The 20,628-nt window shown below is 43.9% G+C and overlaps 1 protein-coding gene across 6 annotated transcripts in view; it reads left to right on the top strand.

Moving 5' to 3' along the window:
• FAT3 (FAT atypical cadherin 3) overlaps positions 1-20,628 on the top strand; it is a 633,732-nt gene that overhangs the window by 571,078 nt on the left and 42,026 nt on the right. For all 6 annotated transcript variants that reach the window (XM_074335616.1, XM_074335615.1, XM_019737552.2 and 3 more), the window contains 6 exons: positions 2,775-3,164; positions 5,706-5,920; positions 7,122-7,259; positions 8,233-8,376; positions 11,569-11,766; positions 14,614-15,412. In XM_074335616.1, coding sequence (XP_074191717.1) covers positions 2,775-3,164; positions 5,706-5,920; positions 7,122-7,259; positions 8,233-8,376; positions 11,569-11,766; positions 14,614-15,412 — 1,884 coding nt within the window. The remainder of the gene's footprint in view (positions 1-2,774; positions 3,165-5,705; positions 5,921-7,121; positions 7,260-8,232; positions 8,377-11,568; positions 11,767-14,613; positions 15,413-20,628) is intronic.

Below are 20,628 nucleotides of genomic sequence, written 5' to 3'. Positions count from 1 at the left end.
AGAAGAGTGGTGTTCCATATGCTGGGGGTGGAAGTTAAATCTGCAAGGAATGTGTATGATTTGAAAACCTATGTGGTATATTTATGTCAGTCACTGATACACCGGCGGTGCCAAAAAAATGTACACAAGTGGACACTTTGGTCAATGTTGCTCAAGTAGTAGCTCGCGGTAATCAGAAGTGTCTGGATGCTGATGGTAACCACTTTGAGGACCTCTTGTAATTGCAGAAGTCAAACGTGACTTGTATTCATCTTTTGTTATCGGTATATATTGTCTTACAATTTTAATAGGTTTTACCGTTTTTAAAATGTGTGTACATTTTTTTGGCACCCTCTGTATTTCTATAAATGCGTTTTTGTAACTTTGAGAGGTGTCCTGAGACCATCCAATGAGTCAAGGCAGCTTCTGGGGCACACAACCAGCTTTGACATCCAGACAGGGTTATTTTTCAGGTGCGAACTTGATCACTTCCACAACCCTCTATGTATTCACCCAGGAATTTATTTTAAAGAATTTAATCTTGCAGACACTATAAACTTAGCCAGGAAGCATCCCTAAAACCTTGCCTCTGGGGCCTTATTTCTAGGGGCAGCAAGAGAAGAGGAAAACCTCTTTTTTTTTTTTTAATCCCACCACCAATAAAATCAGAGGCTGATGTTTATATATCACAGGGTGGTTGTTTTGAGAGATAAAGTAAATGATGAAACTTTGGAAAAAAATATCTCTGGAATGGAACCAAGAACAAGCTCTTAGTGTTGACCTTTTGGTTAAAGCCACATAATGCAATTTATGTCATCCCCTTTAGATATATGATTTTATTGGTTTGCTGGGAACTTGGGCTTAAGGGAAATTGTACATTGAGGGAGTTACTGCCAAGTGTCTGTCTCCATGGTCAGGTGTTATAATAGAAACAACACACACAGGCTTAGGCCCTACCCTCTAAGCGCTTATATTCTAGGGGTCCATGATTCACAAAAGACATTTATAGGTGGTTGTCGCACCTAAAGTCATGACTAATGACTGTCGTCATAAGAGCATTTAGGATCAAACTGGTGCTTTTTCAGCCTACAAAGCTGTTAAATTTTGCTTCTGACAAATCTTAACTCCTAGCAAATTTGAGGTTTATAAACCATTTTTAAGTACTGAGATCCTCTGATGAAACAGTTAAATCAGTCTTCAGAACCAGAAGTAAATCCAATCATCAGTCACTAATTTGCAGGTTGTTAATGGACATTTGCTGGTTGACATATTTTCGCTTTAAATCACAGAACTGGAGATCACCCTATGACTAGATCTTCTTCCTTCTTTAATGGAGTGCTCCAGGCTCACTGGCCACTGGATTTCTTTTTTCTCTTTACATTCCCTTATGAACTCGTGCATTCTCATGGCTCTGTGGGCCGTCTGAATGCTGATGACCCTCAATGTATAGCTCCAGCGTGGACCTCTCTGATCTCCAACCTCCTATACTAACTTCCTACTTGAATCTAAAATGTCCATCCCAAACTTAATCTATTCAAAATGGGGCTCCGGATCTTTTGTCCAAATCCTGGTCCTATTGTATCCTCTTCAACTCAGCTGATGGTAACTCCCTCTTTTTACTTGCTCAGGCCAAAACTTAAGAGTCATTCTGAAATTTTCTCTTTCTCTCACATCCCGTATCTTGCCAGCTTCACAATCAGAAAACAAGCTTTTCAGAATACATCCAGGACCCCCTCACTTCTCACCACCTACATGTTCAGAATAGATCTGGAACCCGACCACTTCTCACCACTTTCACCACCACCATCTTGTTCAAGCTGCCATTATCACACCTGTATTCCTGTGGGAGTCTGCCAGCTGGTCTCCCGGCTTCCTCTCTTGCTGTTCTTCATTCCGTTCACAACCAGCATCATGAATGCTCCGGTTAAACTCTAAGTCACATGACTCCCCTCCTATGCCCTCCAATGGCTTCCCACCTCACCACCATGACCCCATTCAGTCTGCTCCCTACCCTTTACCACCCTGTCTCATCTTCTGCTTCCTCTCTTCTTGACCCTAATCACACTGATCTTCTCTACAATGCTCCCCAAACATGCCAGATGGGCTCGTACCTCAGGGTCTCTGCATTTGTGCGTTGCTCCGCCTGGAGTGCTGTTCCCCCAGATAGCTGCACTGTCACTCCTGCCTCTCCTTCAGGTTTTTACTGAAATGTCAAGGCCTTCCCTGACCACCTTGTTTAAAATTACTACTCTTCCCTCCACCTCCCAAACTCCCCCTTTGATGGAGGGGCTTCATTTTTCTCCATTTTTACTACCTACCATGCCATGTATTTTGATTCTTTGTTGTTGTTAATTTCTTATTTACTCCTACTAGGATGTAAAAATTTTCTCAGGAAATGTTAGACTCTTGTCCATTGCTAAAATCTCTAGCATCTAGAATAGTGCCTGAGAGAGTCTAGATAAATATTTGTTGAAGTAATTCATTAATTAATTGGTATTTCTCCTTCTCTGGCACATGTTTTTACCCACATAGCTATTGGCATCGTAGAGTTTTTCTTTACTATATTAAGAATGTCCAACTATTTATCATCTTTGTTGCCAATATTTTTTTTATTTCTTTACCATTTAATGTAGTGTGTATATTTTACAAACTGAAGTTTACATCTTTGTAGCTGTGGGTTTCTATAACTGCTGTTCTTCTTTGTGTGACATTTCAAAAGTCAGCCCAGCCGTAAGATTCCAGTGCAGAGGGCCAGGCCGCCTGCTCATGCACTCCCGTTCTTGCATCACCCGCAGGCATCAACAGGAAGGTCGTGTACTCCCTGGCCGACTCAGCCAATGGGTTCTTCTCCATTGAAGGCTCATCTGGCATCATCATCCTGGAACAGCCCCTGGACCGTGAGCAGCAGCCCTCCTACAACATCAGCGTGCAGGCCACTGACCAGAGCCCCGGAAAGGCCCTGTCCTCTCTCTCCACCGTCACCATCACCGTCCTGGACATTAATGACAATCCCCCCGTGTTTGAAAGGAGGGATTATCTGGTGACAGTACCTGAAGACACCTCCCCTGGCACCCAAGTCCTTGCCGTGTTTGCCACCAGCAAAGATATCGGCACAAATGCTGAGATTACGTATCTCATCAGGTCTGGGAATGAACAAGGGAAATTTAGGATCAACCCAAAGACAGGTGGGTAAAGAGCAACCTATGTATTTAGAATTCAAGGCTTCATTCTCTCCTGCTTCTCCTCCTAATCCTCTAACCACTTTTCTTGGTGGGCTGTTTCTCCTCCTGCTACCTCCCTGGCAGCAGAAACAAGACTTCCCGTAGCAGGGCCTGCAGGCAGACCCCAGAGTGCCCTATGGCACTCTGCTTCCAAGGAGGTCCCTTGCTGAGTTTGCAGCTCCCAGCTGTGGGCTCACTTGGCAGATACGTGACCCTCAGGTTGGCTCCAGGACGTCCCAGGGGAAGTTGGGGGGGGGGGCAGTAATGTAGTTCCTTGCTGGGCATAGGAAGTAGTAGTTGCACACTGACTGCAAGGGTTTGTTTCTCTCTCTTTTTCATTTTGGTTTCTATTTTTTGTTTTTGTTTTTAATTTGGATCCTATGTTTACATGCTTGGAAGTACTTCCAGAGATTAGCATGCACTTGCCACTGTCCACATTCAGGCTGCCACTCTCTGGTCACCTACCAAGGTAGACATTGATAAGTGACCTTAAGGCGACCTGCAGGCCTTCTCAACCCAGCACCCCAGTCATCTGGAACTGGCACCGTACTTGAGTCCTGTTCACTGCTCCTCGTCATGACACTGATTTCTCACAACATGCTTTTTAAAGGTGCTTTTCAAAATCTGAGGGAAGAGGTGGCATCATCTAGCAAAAAGGTGCCTAGAAATAAACCAAAAGAACAGAAAGAAAACCCTAAGCCTTTCTCTTCATCAGGGAGTATTAGGGGCAGTTTAGGTAACTAAAGATGGTCATTCAGAATACAAGTTTGGATGTTCTTTGATGAGTAAACGTATCCACTCTTGTATTTTCATAGAGTGTGTTTGTATTAATATTTTCAAAGCACTTTCATGGATCTTCTCATTTGTTTATTCCTCTATGAATAGTCAAGAAAGTCCCATTTTGCAGATACGAACGGTGAGTCTCACACCTCTGGCCATTGTACATAATCCCCTCATTACCCAAGAAATAGGCACTTGTTGAGCAAGGTGGCAAAGGAGGTCCATTCTTTGGATAGTCCAATAAACATGAACAAAAAACTATCATAATTAGCAATACTTATTTAACATGGCCAATATGCCAGGTTCCTGTTAAATCATTAGTTATTTTCCATATGAGAAAAACATAACTTCAGCGAGGTTAAATAATTTCCCTAATGTCCACTGTGAATAAGTGGGGAATCTAGGATTTGAACTCAGATCTTCCTGACTTTGGAATACATGCTTAACCTCTAAATTACATTGCTATGTTTTGGAGGAAAAATGAAGGAAATATAGTCCCTGCCCTTAAGTATAAAGAGGTGGAGATATTGATGGGGGAATTACATTAGCAGCTTCTCCCAGCAGTAACTCTGTTTATTAAGGTCATTACTTCAAATTGAAATGTATGGGTGTGTTCCTCATTTAAATGTGTTAGCCTTACTTAGCCTGTCTCTTTATAGCCACTGTATATGGACACCATGGGGAAATGCTTAACAACTATTTAAATTTGTCACCGGGTAACAAGACTGGGGTGCAATATAAAGCTCTAAGGGTGATAATTGCTAAGAAAACTTAATTATGGGGAGAAATAGGTTCTTGTTAGAGGTGTGGCTTCTGTTTCTCACCTTAAGTAGAAGAGCAGCCTTAGTTCCTGGAGAATTTGCCTCTCTGGAAATGTGAATGGATGGTCCTAATGATTATTTTTCTGGGTGGAGAAAGGTCAATACCCTTGAGAACTGCTCTGCAGGAAGTATAATGACCAGTTAGCAATTACAGAACACTGGATTGGGTCCTCACCAGAAAGGGCTAGGATGAGAGGGAACTAGCACTCATGGAGATTCTGCTAGGGGAGGCACCCAGCTACCTGCTTCCATTTGTTCTATTTAACTTAAATATCTCTGTGACATAAGCATTAGCTCTGTTCTGTAGTTGTGGACACTGAACTTACACTTACTTCTTGGCCACTGATTCCCAGGTATTTCATTTTTCATTATGTCACTACACCTTGAGATTTCTGAATTCTTTGCCCTCTTTGTGCCATCATAGTTTTAACTTGGCAAGGTACCACAGTGGTTAATTCAATTCAGTTAAGTCTGCAAGTATTTATTTACGACAGGTGGGGTCATATGTTCGCACCCACATATCTCAGTTCATCCTCGGTCAGCCTGGGTCCACTTGAGGAATCATCGGGAGACACTTATCAGGAATGTTATTCCTGCCCCTGCTCCCTAGTTACATGATGGTGAATAATGCCAGGGCCTTTCAGGCTGCTTGAGAGAAGTTCAGGAACTACTGCAGAAACATGCAAAGACTTAATGTCTTCAGTTGTGTCTGATGGATAGCTGTATTTTAACTGACAACATTAATGAGACTCTGGATGCTTTCAGCAGGGCATTAAATAAATAAATTCCTGAATGTCTAAAAGTCTTGGCTGGAGATGATGTCATAAAAAGTTCCATAATTATGGGACTGCTGACCAATGTTTTTTTCTTAATCAAATCTGAAGCTTCCCATTTTTCTTCCAAGGGGGGATTTCTGTATCTGAAGTCCTGGACTATGAATTATGCAAAAAGTTTTACCTGGTGGTAGAAGCCAAAGATGGGGGCACCCCAGCTCTCAGTGCCGTGGCCACCGTCAACATCAACCTCACAGATGTGAATGACAACCCTCCCAAGTTCAGCCAAGATGTGTACAGTGCCGTCATAAGTGAAGATGCCTTGGTTGGGGACTCTGTCATTTTGGTAGGTGCCAGTGTGACATCCAGATATCTGGGGCTACTAATCCTCAGTAGAGTGAAAAAATGAGCAAAGTCTGTCTTGATTCTCTTCATACTTTCTCCTTTCAGTATCCTTTTATCCCCATGAACTCTAGTCAGGTACTTGGCTTTCAACCGCTCTCTCTCCAATCTGTCTATTAGAAAGGGTCTGATAAATTTCTTTATATCAAGGTACAAGTGACTGATAATCATTTTCCTTCCAGGAGTGATTTTTTTAAGAAAACAAAACATACCATGGAATGAATTTTTAATGATGGTTCCTACTAGTTTGTGACCTTAGATGATAAGTTTTTAGGTGGCTAAGGATAGAATAAAATTCTTCCCTGCACACACACACATACACACACACACACACACACACACACACACACACACGACTAGGGCAGCTGCAAATGGGAGCAAATTTAAGATGTATCTGACACTCTTAAAGGAGCTTCTTCCAGACGGAACTTTTTCTAATATAAACATGGACAAGCCCTGTGTTGGGAGAACACAGACTTATAAATTACAGTTCGGTAACAATGAGTCCCATCCTTGCCATCCTTACCATCCCTAGATTGAGCAGGTCCCTTCCATTCATCCTTATCTCTGGCTCCCATGGCACCAGGTTGTGGGTGTATATTCTTTACACATCAGAGGTAAACGTCCCAGGTCCTCTCTCCTTCCTTGACACTATGAGACTATTTTGGTTACATTTATATTCCAACATCACCAACATGAGCAGCAGACAGTGAAGGGTGTGTTGGCTTTATGGGAAAGGGAATTTTCTTGGGCTTTCTTAACATGGAAATGTGTAAGTTTAGAGAATGCCCAGCTCAGTGATGGACTCATTATTTTGCAGGATTGGAAAAGAATCGTGAAAGTATCCCTGTCCCTTGGTTCTGTCCTTATTAGCTCAAGGCCTGAGGAAAATGAAGCCTAACAAGCAAGCATCAGGTTGTAGGCAGGTCAAAATTAACAGAAATAAAATGGTAGCTGCAGCAATGGTGCTTTCCTCCTGCAGCCAACCCATCAGCTCTTCCCCTGGGGGCATGGTCACTGTCACTGGTGGGCATAGCACCTAAGAAAAATGTCAGAGCCGTGCCCATGTGTGCAGTCCTGGGACTCTAATAAGAACAAAGTTTTCCTTTTGTGTCATGTCTTTGTTTTGCGTCTGTCTCTTGAAGCTAATAGCAGAAGATGCAGATAGCCAGCCCAATGGACAGATTCATTTTTCCATTGTGAATGGAGATCGGGACAATGAATTTGCTGTGGATCCTGTCTTGGGACTTGTGAAGGTTAAGAAGAAATTGGATCGGGAACGGGTAAGCTAGTTTAGGCCAGCCTCTTTCCCATCCACACCCATCCCTTCACTGGAATCAGACACAGGCTCCATGAGTTTAAACAGGAAGATTCTCCTTTCTAAATAATGAGAGTAAACAGGGATGGGCTGAAACACAGCATGACATATCTGGGTTAGACCTTTAAAATAATTTTCTGCTAATAGATACTGGCAGTTTCTTATTTATGGATGTTTTAAAGGAAAAGCAAATATGTGTCTTTCTGGTTGGTTGGAATTTTGGTCCTTCCTAGAGCAAGGAGACAGAAATGTATCTTCAGCATTGAGGTCCTGTGGTCCTGGTTTCATAAGTAGCTTTAGCCCTAGGTGAGCAGATACAAAAGGATCATCTGAAAAGATCTAGGTCAAAAAGAAAGACTCAGAAAATTCCTCTGTGCAAGGTTAAAGTAAGTCTTTTTTGACCAAAAATATGTCTTCACAAAGAGAAATTAAATATGGGAAAATGTGTTCTAGTAGTGATGAAAAAGCAGAAAGACCTCACTGGGTAATCCAGTCCCATAACTCCAGAAGTATCAAAACTGATAAATAAGGCAGATCAATGTTGACAGTGGTTGTGTTTGAACAAAGGCAGAGAGCTGTGGTTGTAACCTCCAGTGGTTTTGCACCGCTCCACCCCCACCCCAGACCCACCCACCCGCTCCAGGAACAGATGACAACGTTTGGAGACATTTCCAATTGTCACAAATTGGCAGAAGGTGATACTGGCTTCTAGTAGGTCCAGACCAGGGGTGTTGCTAAACATTCTACAGTGCACAGGTCAGCCCCCAACAACAAAGAATTATCTGGCCCCAAATGTCACTGGTACTGAGGTTGAGAAACCCTGGTTTAGAATCAAAGCGAAGATGGATGATGTTTAGCAAAGCAGAGCCTGCAGTGCCCTGAGTGTGCACAGAAGGAAGAAGGTGCTTCTTCACTGTCAGCCCTTTGTGCCTCGACAGGTGTCTGGATATTCGCTGCTTGTCCAGGCAGTAGACAGTGGCGTTCCTGTGATGTCGTCAACAGCCACCGTGAATATTGACATTTCTGATGTGAATGACAACAGCCCAGTCTTTACACCTGCCAACTACACCGCCGTGATCCAGGTGAGCAAACCTGGCTATGAGGCACTTGTCCTTATGTACTTAGCCTCCTTCCTCTGCTGTGCTTTACTCGTCATAGTTTATTATTGTTTTTACCTACTATCTACTCATCCCATCATAGGGCTGATAGGAAAAGAGCCTGATTTCTTCTGCTGCAACTAATTAATAAACATATGATTTCACTGATATGTGGTATATAAAGCAAAAACAGCAAAAGAACAAGACAAACAAATGAGAAACAAAAACTCATAGACACAGACAATAGTTTAGTGGTTACCAGAGGGTAAGGGGGTTGGGGAGGGAGATGAGGGTAAGGGGGATCAAATACATGGTGATGGAAGGAGAACTGACTCTGGGTGGTGAACACACAATGGGATTTATAGATGATGTAATACAGAATTGTACACCTGAAATCTATGTAATTTCACTAACAATTTTCACCCCAATAAATTAAAAAAAATAAAAATAACAAAATAAACATTAATAAACACTATTACCAATGGGGCTTTTTCAATTGTCAGGTGCTTTACCTACACCATCTGTCCCCACCACAGCCCTGTGAAGTGGGATGGTGGATCAGCTTCCACTTTCCGGGGAAGGAGCTAAGGTTCTGAGGGGTTACCTAGCTCACCCAAGGTCATGCAGCCCTTAAGGAGTAGAGTCAGGATTTGAACTCAGGTCTGTAGTCCACAAAAGCTCTTCTCTTTCCACAATGACAGGCTGCCTTTAAACCACTTTATGCTAGGCTGGCATGGGAGGGCAATGGATACAAACCGTGTCATCAGTCAAAGGGAGATTGGGCATCCAAATACAGCTGCTACTCAATAAAATCCCTCTTCTGTAAGAAGTTTGTTTAGTACTTTAAATCCTGCTCTATAAAATTAGACTGCAGGATAGAGTAATGTACTGCTAATATTCTGTAATCAGAGGGAATGACTCTTCTTTCCATCTGTTTTTTTCTTATTCCAAAGATAATTTCCTTAGCACAGTACAAGGTGCCGAGCTACCTTCATTTCCCAGTATTTCTAGAAGCTGGAAGCCCAACTTTAGGACGATGGGAAATCCAGTCCAGGAATACTGTCGGTGTGGAGGAGAACTTAGAGGAGACGGGGATAGATATACATGTCGTGGGCGGGAGTGGGGGAGATGGGAAGGGCAGTACAGAAATTTTAGAGAATCAGCTCTTGCCTGATCCACTTCGGCCTCTGAATCACTCCCCATGGGTTCGCAGGGCTTTGTGGGTAGAAGGTAAGACGAGAGTGAGCCAGGGCTCCAGGGTCCCCTGTGGAATAACATTCAAGACTTTGAGTCTGGCCATCCATAGCTGGCTTCCCCCTGTACCACTGAGCTGTCTGGGAATCGGGCTGAGAGGCTTCATAAAGCCAGCAGCTCTCTGCTTCATTCCTACCCCTTTGTCAGCGAAACCCGATTCCTTCACCGGTGGTATTTTGGTTTTCCTCTCCTTTCTGATGCTTTTTCCAGCAGCTGTGCATTTTTATCCCTCTCCTGCTTTCACACACCTTCCTCCATTCCTGTCTCTCGGACCGCTCTTCTCCATGGCTGTCGCCCACAATGGCACTCTCTGCCTCTCACTGCCTCTGTGTGCTCGCTTCTAAACAGAATGGGCTTTGCATACTCAATATTCAGTTTTATGACACACATCCATCAGCTTGACAGACTTGTTTTCACATGCCCAACAGGAAGTCAACAGAGAAAGCACCAAGAACTTCTGCCCGTGAGCAGTGACTGTGGCTCATGTTTGCAACGCCACGGCCTGTCTGTTATATTTCACCCTTCTTTCTCAGATGGTGACCCTAGGGCACAGATATTTTCTATCTATGTTTCTATCTATCATCTATCTACCTATCTATCTCCTGTGGAGGAAATAGCCTTTATAGACTGAGCAAACAAATCAATAAATCTTCTATTTTGTGTGGTGCTAAATATGTTCTCAGTGTGAAATAGTAAAGCTATGCTGGGCGGAGGTGTTCCACAACTGATTCCAGAGGGAGACCATGCCTAGTTCTTGAAGACCAAAAGGCCACTTGAGAGAAAGAACAAACTAAGAGGTGTTTGAGGTCCTTTTCTCTTTCTCCTTCAAAAAAACGTTTCACCCTTTTTCCAACCCAGAATAGTTTTCTTATTCCAACACATGGATTTCATAAGACTAATTCAGCACATAAAACTTGAGTGTGTCTGCCCCATGCATGACTCTCCCTCCAAACTACAGGATATCATTGTCTTCACCTCTATGACCCAAACTCATTTAATCCTAAATTGATGTCATCAAAAGGCCTGAACTAATGAAACTGACTTCAGGCCCAAGCTGTGATAATCTAAAGTCTAAACAGAGTGGGGCCAGGGAACCAATGCCTGAGCTACAGAGGAATTTAATTTGGCATTTTCAAAATGAGGATAACTTTTGACCCAAGAAGGAGGGACAAAGAGCCCTTGTGTTTCCATTTTGGGAGGAAAGGAAGAGAGACTCTAAAAAATAATGCTTGCGTAATAACATCAGAGCTTCCCAAAATTCTGAAGTTAAAAATTTCCTTTCTCTTCATTTTCAAGTTGAGAAATAGTCTATCCCCCCTTCCTTTTCCTCGAGAAACATGGCAAAACTGTGTTCTGAGGGCTGGGAGTAAAGCCCCATTTTTCCCACCTGACATATGCCTTCATATATTTAATGGGAAGTTGCCAGGCTAGCTCCCCAAAAAAGTCCAATGTTGTGTTGGGCCTTAGCATGATCATATTGTGACAAATGTGAAGAAAGGACTTCTCATCCCGAGAGGTTGATGTGTTCTTGGCCTGAGAGGACTTTAGACGTAATCATAAAAGTGGGTGAGTACCATGTATTCCCAGAGCTGTACAGGTGAACTCAGGGCATATCCAGCCTACCCAAAGATAAGGTGTAGCAGTAACATCCTTGGAACCTATAAACCTATTCAAAGCAAAGTCTGGTGTTTTTACCTGCAGCTCATTGTCTCATGGGGCAGTTGTGGGGAGGCAGCCAAAGATAAGAAGCGTGATGCTTACAGATGCCAGCATATTTTCGAAGACAAGATAATATCACAGGGAATCTCTTCCTCCGAAACCCTGTGTTCTAGCACAGCACTCTCGGCTGGTAATGATGGGGTTTCTTAAAATGTGAACAGAGGTGTAATTTTATTTTCCTTTTTACTATCCTCTTGTATGCAGGAAAATAAGCCAGTAGGCACCAGCATTTTGCAGCTGGTGGTGACAGACAGAGATTCCTTTCACAATGGGCCTCCCTTCTCGTTCTCTATTTTGTCGGGAAATGAGGAGGAGGAGTTCGTGTTGGACCCACATGGGATCCTGAGATCAGCTGTGGTCTTCCGGCACACAGAGTCTCCGGAATTTGTGCTGTGTGTCCAGGTATGGCCTCCTGCTCTGTGCACATCAGGCTGGCTTTCTCTTGTGCTTGTTTCTGTGCCCGTTGGTTGGTTTTCCTTTGTGGAGCGAGTCAACATAATTCACTACCATGCAGGAATGTTCCCCTTTTAATCTCAAATTCAATTTCACACCAATAAAAGTGGCCTCTGTGTGTGAAATTGAACAGGAAGGAAGGGAAGCATCATAATTCAGAAGGGACATTCCTATAGGGTGTGCCAAGAAGACAGTCACTGGGCCTAAATCTGCATTCTAAAAATTCCTGGGGTCCTAATTAACCCCCAAAGACAACTAATTGCTCAAGGCTTGGTGCTTTGTACTGAGTAGTATTCGCCACATCACCCCCTTGGGAAAACACCAATCTTAGTTCTCATTGAGCCATATCATGGCCTCTGCTTTTGAAGAGACCTCTGCTTGGTAAGTTTTCCCAGTGAGATAGGGAGGGGCCAAGCACTCAGGTGGCAATAGCTTCCCAATATTCGCACTCCCTCGAGGTCACTGGCCTGTTTAAAATCAAATGGGACAAAGAGGCAAAAGTAACAGGTATGGAAAGGGTGTGGATAGGAACAGGAAATGAGAGAGCATCAGAAAGTTCCCATGTATGAATTTTGCCAGTACCAAGATTTGTGTCCCACCAGTGAAACCGAGTGACATCTTTTTACCCGCAATTGCCACAGAAGGGAAGCTAAAGTCACAATTAATGGTAGTAGTAATCACAATAGTAATTCTTTAATTGTATGGCATTTCATTGTATATATTATTCTTTTGATAAGTTGTGGTTTACTCTCCTCCATGAAGCCTTCCAAATTAATGACTTTGGGCTCTCAGTATGTCAATGAATGCTTCAGTTGCCACCCACTCCTCCAACATTATTATGTCAATAATTTTATATCACAGTGTAGGTACTCAAGTGCAGGAGAGAGTTTTAGTGCCTTGTGACAGAAGCTCGTAGAGTTCTTTGCATATCTTCTCTGGTCGTTAGAAAACAGACTTTGGCAGCAGCATCCAGAGCTTTCTCCTCCTGGTCCCTTATATTAAACGACCATCACATCCTGCGTTTCTGCCTCGTAAAGTCCCCGTGTGCATTGGCATCGGTCACACTGTCTTTGCCATTGGCCCACTTTAGTCTATATGGCCCCATCCTCATACTATTGCAGAAGCCTCTGGGGTGATTCCTCTGCCTTCAGCCTCATTATTTTCTGATCTGCCCCATCCCCCTCCCAGATTAATCATTCCACTTTGATTATGTCATTCCCCTAAACCAGGGGCAACAAACTATTGCCCCTAGACCACATCATGTCCTCAACCTACTTTTTATAAATAAAGTTTTATTGAAACACCCATTTGTTTACATATGCTCTGTGGCTGCCTTCATGCTGGACTCATAGCGGAGTACTTGATAAAAATTATATAACCCCCAAAGCTTAAACTGTTTTTTATCTTGCTTTTTTCAGAAAAGGCATGTTAACCCCTGCTCTAAACTAAAACCATCTGTGGCTTCCTTCTGCCTAAAAATGTGTGGACTGCAGGCTAAATTCTGGCTCAGACTCTTTTAGATTTGGAATTTCATGGTATTTAGGCAAACATGACTCTCCAGTCCTTCTCAGGCCACAGGCTCACTATTGCATCACCTTACACCCAGCAGCTCGTGCCTTTCTGTCATCTTTCTGGCCTCTGACATTTGAGTGGGCAACCTCTGGCCTATAAAATCCAAACTCATCACTATCGATTGAGGCTCTCCACAGTTTAACCTCTAGTTCCACCTAATTTGCTAAATGTGTATTTTCCTATGTGGTTTTTCCATGTCAGCATCTCTGGTTCACATATGTCCATCAAATAAAGCATGTGGTAATGCTAATAATAAAAATAACAATCACATTAACTCTCATGTAATAAGTGCTTCTAGGGGCCAAGCCTGTGCTAAGCACTTTGCAATCAGTGTGTCTTTTAACCCTTACAACACAAGAATCCTGTGAGGTAGATACTATTTTTCTTGTATTAAAGATATAAAAATTGAAACTCAGAGAAGTTAAGTAACTTACTTAATGCCAGACATGTAGTGAGTGTCAGAGCTAAGAGTCAAACTCAGATCTACGGGACACCTAAGGCCCTGCTTTTACACCTTTGACACTACCTTCCACATACAAAACCACACCTGCCCTAGGGACCCAGCCCATGGGAATCTGCCCTTCACTGAAGCCCAACAGCATCGGCTACACGTTGCACATGGCAGATGTTCAGAAAAGATCTGTTGTCAGAATGGTTGTTTCATCAATTCTGATATAAAGAAAGAAAATCAAAAGTTTTTGCTCAGACTACCTACTTTTCCTTTTGGTCTACCATTTTTCATTCTAAACCTTAATACTGTAAAATTCCCACTTAAATAATGTTTCTTAAGTGTGCAGAAAGGTGCCGTCTTGTCCAATCAAAAGGAAAGAATCCCAAGAGAATAAAATTTTTTCTTGTAAGTGGGAATGATACTTGATGAGGTTCCCTTGTGGCTTCTATCCAAAATTAAAACAAGAGCAGCCTGTTGTGGGCATGTTGGATCTTGTAGAACCCTCTAGACTCCTTCCCTATTTATCCCCACCGGCTGTATTGTCTTGACGCATTTTATTGTCCATAGCAGAGTGTACATGTGGGTTCCAAAGGTGATAAATCATTCCTCTTACTTAAATCCGCATCTTCAGCATTTCGCGACTAGTGGCAGGGGACAGAGGAAGAAGCAAAATGGTGCTTAAAGGAGCAGATGTCTTCTGAGTTTTGTTGCTTTTTTCAAATGATTATGATTTTGTCTTAGTTCCTTGCCTTTCCCTCTCTTGGTTGTTTTAGGCAAAAGACTCTGGCAAACCCCAGCAAGTTTCTCACTCCTACATCCGTGTGCGGGTCATTGAGGAAAGTATCCATAAGCCCACAGCCATCCCTCTGGAAATTTTCATTGTCACCATGGAGGACGACTTTCCCGGTGGGGTCATCGGGAAGATCCACGCCACAGACCAAGACATGTATGACGTGCTCACATTTGCCCTGAAATCGGAGCAGAAAAGCTTGTTCAAAGTGAACAGCCACGATGGGAAAATCATCGCCCTGGGAGGCCTGGATAGTGGCAAGTATGTCCTGAATGTGTCGGTGAGTGACGGCCGCTTCCAGGTGCCCATCGACGTGGTGGTGCACGTGGAGCAGCTGGTGCACGAGATGCTGCAGAACACCGTCACCATCCGCTTTGAGAATGTGTCACCTGAGGACTTCGTGGGGCTGCACATGCGCGGGTTCCGGCGCACGCTGCGGAACGCGGTCCTCACCCAGAAGCAGGACAGCCTGCGCATCATCAGCATCCAGCCCGTGGCGGGCACCAACCAGCTGGACATGCTGTTTGCGGTGGAGATGCACAGCAGTGAGTTCTACAAGCCGGCCTACCTGATCCAGAAGCTGTCCAACGCCAGGAGACATCTGGAGAACGTCATGCGCATCTCAGCCATCCTGGAAAAGAACTGCTCGGGGCTGGACTGTCAGGAGCAGCATTGCGAGCAAGGCCTGTCGCTGGATTCCCACGCACTCATGACCTACAGCACAGCTCGCATCAGCTTTGTGTGTCCGCGTTTCTACAGGAACGTGCGCTGCACCTGTAACGGTGAGTGCAGGTTAGAATTCCCGCCCACCTCACCTCCTGAGAGTTGAGTGAACTGGGTTACCATTCCTCGTAAGCATGCATTTGTTCATTCACTCACTCAGCAAAATATTTACTGACCAGCTGCCATGTGTCTAGTCACCATGAGACATGCTGGGGCTGAGGGGGTAAACGACACAAGCTCAGCCCCTACTCCCATGGAGGGTGTGGCTTATGGGCAACACAGACATACAAACAGGCTAGCTTGAGCCCATGCAAGAAGTATTGCTAGGGGAAGTACAAACTCCTGTGGTAGGACCCAATCTAGAGGGAAGATTTCCTAAAGGGAGTATCTCTAGGTTGAGGTGAAAGGTAAGTATTAGGTTGGTGCAGAAGTAATTGTGGTCTAAAAGGTAAAAAATAATTGCAAAAACCGCAATTGTTTTTGCACCAACCTATAGGAATTAGACGTGTAAAAACAGGTAGGAGAGGGAGAGCGTTCCAAGCAGAGGGGCAGCTTGTATAAGGAAGGCTTAAGGGCAAGACAGGAACCTACACAGAGGGGATTGAAACAGATTTCCTGTCACTGGAAGGAGCATGGAGTGATGACAAATCAGATTGATGAGCCAGCTCAAGGACCACACAAGGGTTAGGTTAAGATGAAGATTTTAGAAATGATCCCAGGGCAGTGGGGACCATTGGCTGATTTGAAGTGAAGAAGTGACAGGATCAGCTCTTTTGCAAAAACATGCTGGCTGCAGAAGGGGATGGATTAGACTGGGTCAGACCAGAGGCAGGGAGACTAGTTAGGAAGCTATTGCAGAGGGCAAGGGCAGTTAGATTTGCTTCGGTAAAAAACGGGGCCAGATATCTGGGAGCACGGTCAACGGATGGATTCCGCCCTCAGAGCAGCAGAGAAGACAGAATGCTTCCTGTTTGTTGATGTAACTAGAGTTACTGAACCTTGACCTTTCCTGATCAGAGGCCATAACTGCACAGAGTCACATGCCCACAGTGGTCAGCGAGAAGCATTTCTCTCTCCCTCTTTTCCTCTCTCTGACATGTGGAGCCATAAATTCACTGCCCTCTTTTAAGAAAATTGCACCCAGAGTCTTTCTAGCCAGTGTGAACTTAGCCCAAAGGGACTGTGGCCCAAAGAGAGGCCATTTGTAAAACATCACTTTAGGTAATTGAGGATAGGCAGAGCCCCTGGCCACTTCCCTTGTAGAAAGTTCTTCATTGCCATTTGGAAAATAAGCCCATCAGAGGAAGCCCACAGAGATCACAGCTCCCTTTGAGAGACATTTTGACAGCTTCCAAGCAGCCCAGAAGAGTGCCAGCCACTCACTTTGTGGTACCAAGTGAGTTCTGTTTGTGTTTTCATCAGGTAGATGCAATGTTCTCTGACCTGTTGACTATGGAAGTTAGCTCCAAAGTAATTCAAAGCATTCATGCTAGGTGCAATGCCTTTCTGACAGATGCCACCAACATGCAGGATTGATGAATGCCAGCTGTCCTCGCCTTACCTAGATTTCCTCTTTTGCAAACTGATTTATACACCAATGTTCTGCTAGGGCCTTTATGCAGTGATTCACAGCAGGGTTCAAACGACACTCACCACAATCCCGGACAGACCCTCCAGGAAAAACTAAACCAGCTAATTAATCCTTGTGCTCTGAGAACTTGTTTCACTCAGCAAAAATTTGTGGAGACAATAATGTCCTAGGCACTGAAGATTCAGAATAAGAAACAGACACAAACCCTGCCCATAGGAGCTGGTTATTGTGAGGTCAGTTTGCAAGTACCTGTCTGTAATAATACTGTTACAATAAATGCTGGGAGTAGAAAGAACAGAGTCCCTGCTGTGGCCAGAGGGAAGCTTTCTGTGACCCAGGTGCTGGGTCCTGAGGGATGAGTATGAGCTCATCACGAAGAGACGAGGAGGGCAGACTTGGCAGAATTTGTTAGAGGAGGGATTTAGAGGGTTGACTTTTGTTGGAGAGAGAGGGGCTTGCTATGCATTTTGCACGAGACGCTAATGTTTTAAGTACAATAAGTTTCAAGGTGGTATCCTTGCCCAGAAGTCCTATTCTCTACTCCTCATAAACCTTTCTATCCCAGTAAGCCCAGAATGCTAGAATTTGTTGTGCTTCAGCCCCCAGACATCCCACAAAGAGGCCTTGGTTTGCAAAGCAAACTTTTCCTCAGTGAGAGCTCTGTGCACTCAGGTCCACCTCAGAGCTTCTTCTCACCTTCAAGTCACACTTATAATTAAGCTATAAACTAAAATAGTCAATTTTAGTGGTTAAAGGACTCCAAAAGGTCATCTGGCCCAGTCCTATCCCACCAGGTGATATATGATAATCTCCGTTTTATACGTGTGGTAGCTCCATGCCTTGCCTGGGGCCGTACAGCTGGTGAGAGTGGCATACTGATTCAATAAAGGTTCATCTTGGGCCCCTATTTTATTATCTGCATCTTAAGAACATGCACTCCTCCATTTTATGTGAATCATGACCCCAGTGCTATGTACTGTGTAGGAATACTCAAATAATCTCATTTTTCTCAGCAGACGGATCTTCAGCCTCACAATACCACGTTAGGATGGCAGAAGGTCTCTCAGACTCCAGTGCACGCGGGGCTTACTAGAAATACCCATTGCTGAGCCCCATACTCAGATATAACAGGAGCGTCCAGGTGAAGCCTAGGATCTATATGTGTAGTCTGGGTGATTCTAATGCTGGCTGTCAGGAAATCAAACTTTGAGAAATCTCACAGCAAGATAAAGTAGAAAAAATTTCTTCCAGGTTCAGGGGGCACGCTTTTAGTTATAGTAATAATAGCTCTTTCACTTCTTGTAAAGTGTCTTCTTAAATAAAAATACAATGAAGAGCTATTAAGGAAAGCATTAGGCATTTTAGGCATCTTCTCATTTATTAGAAAGGAGAGTTAATGCAACAAATGCCCCCCCCACCGTCCGCCAACACACACACACACACACACACACACACACACATATGCACACACACAGTTTTATTGGCCAGTAATTGGTTTACCCTGGAAGATCAGCAGGTTCAATAAATGGACTTTCCCACCATGTGGTGGAATAATTAGGATGATAAATAGAGATCGCTTCCCATTCTGGGCTGTGTAGTAATGTTTACACGTATTTGGTCTCAATGCTTTATCCTGCTCCCAACTTTTTCTCATGCAGACTTTTCTCATGCAGATTTTTGGGTCCAATTAACATCATTAGCATCTTGAACCAAAATGCTAGTTGTTTTGACAAAATGAGCACAAGCTTGAATTTGAGTGCCAAATAGGCGTATTAAAATCCAGCCACCATCAAGCATCACGTTTGAACAGAAGTTCAAGAGATACGAAGTTCTGATGTCGTGAGGTGGCACCTGGAAAACTGTAGACATTCAATGAACATTGCCCCTCTGCTGAGAGAGCCTGACACCAACCTAAATGACGAGGGCATGAGACGTGCCCTTGAGCTCCTCCTGCAGGGGAAGCAAGAAGACAGAGCATCAGGGGCGGTACGTGGGGCTGAGCTGATTGTCCATTTTGGAAATTTTTCACTGATTTTTCAAAAATCTAATATAGAAATATATAATAAACTAGACATTTGTCCAGGAGAAGGGACTCCCCATGAGACCATCAGAGTTGAAGACCCGTGTGTTTAAGAGTTATGATAAAAGTAGATGACTGATTTGTCAAGTCCCAATTCAGCTATGGAACACAGAATGGAACCTAATAAAAGGAATGGCACTCCACATAAAATGAATGGAGAGTTTGCCGTGGTGAAGCACTATACCAGGCAGAGGTGGTGCAGCTGCAGTCCTGCCTTCAACCATGAGATATGGCACTGTCCTAAGGGTTTGCTCAGGGAAGTAGGGGGAGCACTGAAGCATCACGGAGGGTGATGCCACCTGAACTATGTCTGAAAGGATGCCTAGAATTAGGCAGGTGATGGGGAGGGAAGGTTCCAGGCCAAGGGGCATTAGAGCAAAGGAATGGAGGTAAGAAATGTGCAATTCAGTACACAGATGAAAGCAGGGACAAACATAGCAACTAACATTTATTGAGCCATTACCAGTTAGTGTGCTGTTTTTCTAAACATATATAATTGCATTTAAACCTTACAATAACCCTAAAGGGTAGGTATCATTAACTTTCTTCAAACGTTAAGGAAACTAGGACTTGGAAATGTCAATTGTCTTGCTCAAGATCCCAGAGCTAGTAAACGGCCAAGCCGGAATTCACACCTGGCAGTCTTAACCATTGTATCCTACCACCTCTGCACAGATTTAGAAGGAACCTGAAAATCACCTAATCCAACCTCTCACCTATCTCATCTACTATAGACATTCTGTTTACTCTACCCCTGCCACAGTAACTCAGCCAATGTTTAAACACCAGTACCAGGCACCGACTACCTCACAGGGTGGACCTGAGACAACCTTCTCCCTTACAGTGCACCAAAATCTGCCTCCTTGTAATGTCACCCAAGTCCATCCTTTAGAACCACACAGAAGCTGACCTGTCTAACTCCTCCTCTACAAGATATCTAAGGATAGTTATGACCCCTTGAATCCTCTTTTCCTAGACTAAGCATAGAAGTCCCTTTGATCCTTAGCTGTAAACAAGTAGGATCTATAAAGAGTTGTGGGTGGGGCACAGAAGAGGCATAACGGGGCTGTCCACAGTCCTACTTACAGGAGACCAAGAAAGGCATCAGAAGCAATACAGTTGGTCCTACTGGTCTTGCCAAGCAGGGAGTGCATTTTAAACAAGGAAGCAGTGAAGAGAAAGGCCCTCTGGGGATCTGGGCACCGTTTCATTTGCTCATTCACTCAGTAGTGAATTGAATACGACGCCCGGCTCTGATCAGGGTGCTGGAAAGATACAGTGGTGAGTGACCAGCTGTACGGCCCCATCTTCATGGAACGTGAACTAGCAATGGGCAAATGACAAGGAGCTCCGTTGGACTGGATGGTGGGGAGTCAGGACAGTCCTGGGAAGGAGTTCAGTAAGACAGGTAAACAGAGACTGTGAGAGGCAGCCATGGTAATATGCTTCCAATAAGCACAATAAAATAAAATGATGAAAGCTTCTTTAATGCAGTAAGATACCTAAAACTTAACCTTGATGATTTTTTAAAAAGCAGAGAAAAATCTGAGATTGCGTTTGCACTTGGGCTGGGGATTGTTAATGCTGATTCCTGGAGGAGAGTC

This window comes from Rhinolophus sinicus, linkage group LG06 (assembly GCF_036562045.2).
Source record: "Rhinolophus sinicus isolate RSC01 linkage group LG06, ASM3656204v1, whole genome shotgun sequence".
Lineage (NCBI taxonomy): Eukaryota > Metazoa > Chordata > Mammalia > Chiroptera > Rhinolophidae > Rhinolophus > Rhinolophus sinicus.
This window is presented reverse-complemented; position numbering and strand designations above follow the sequence as displayed.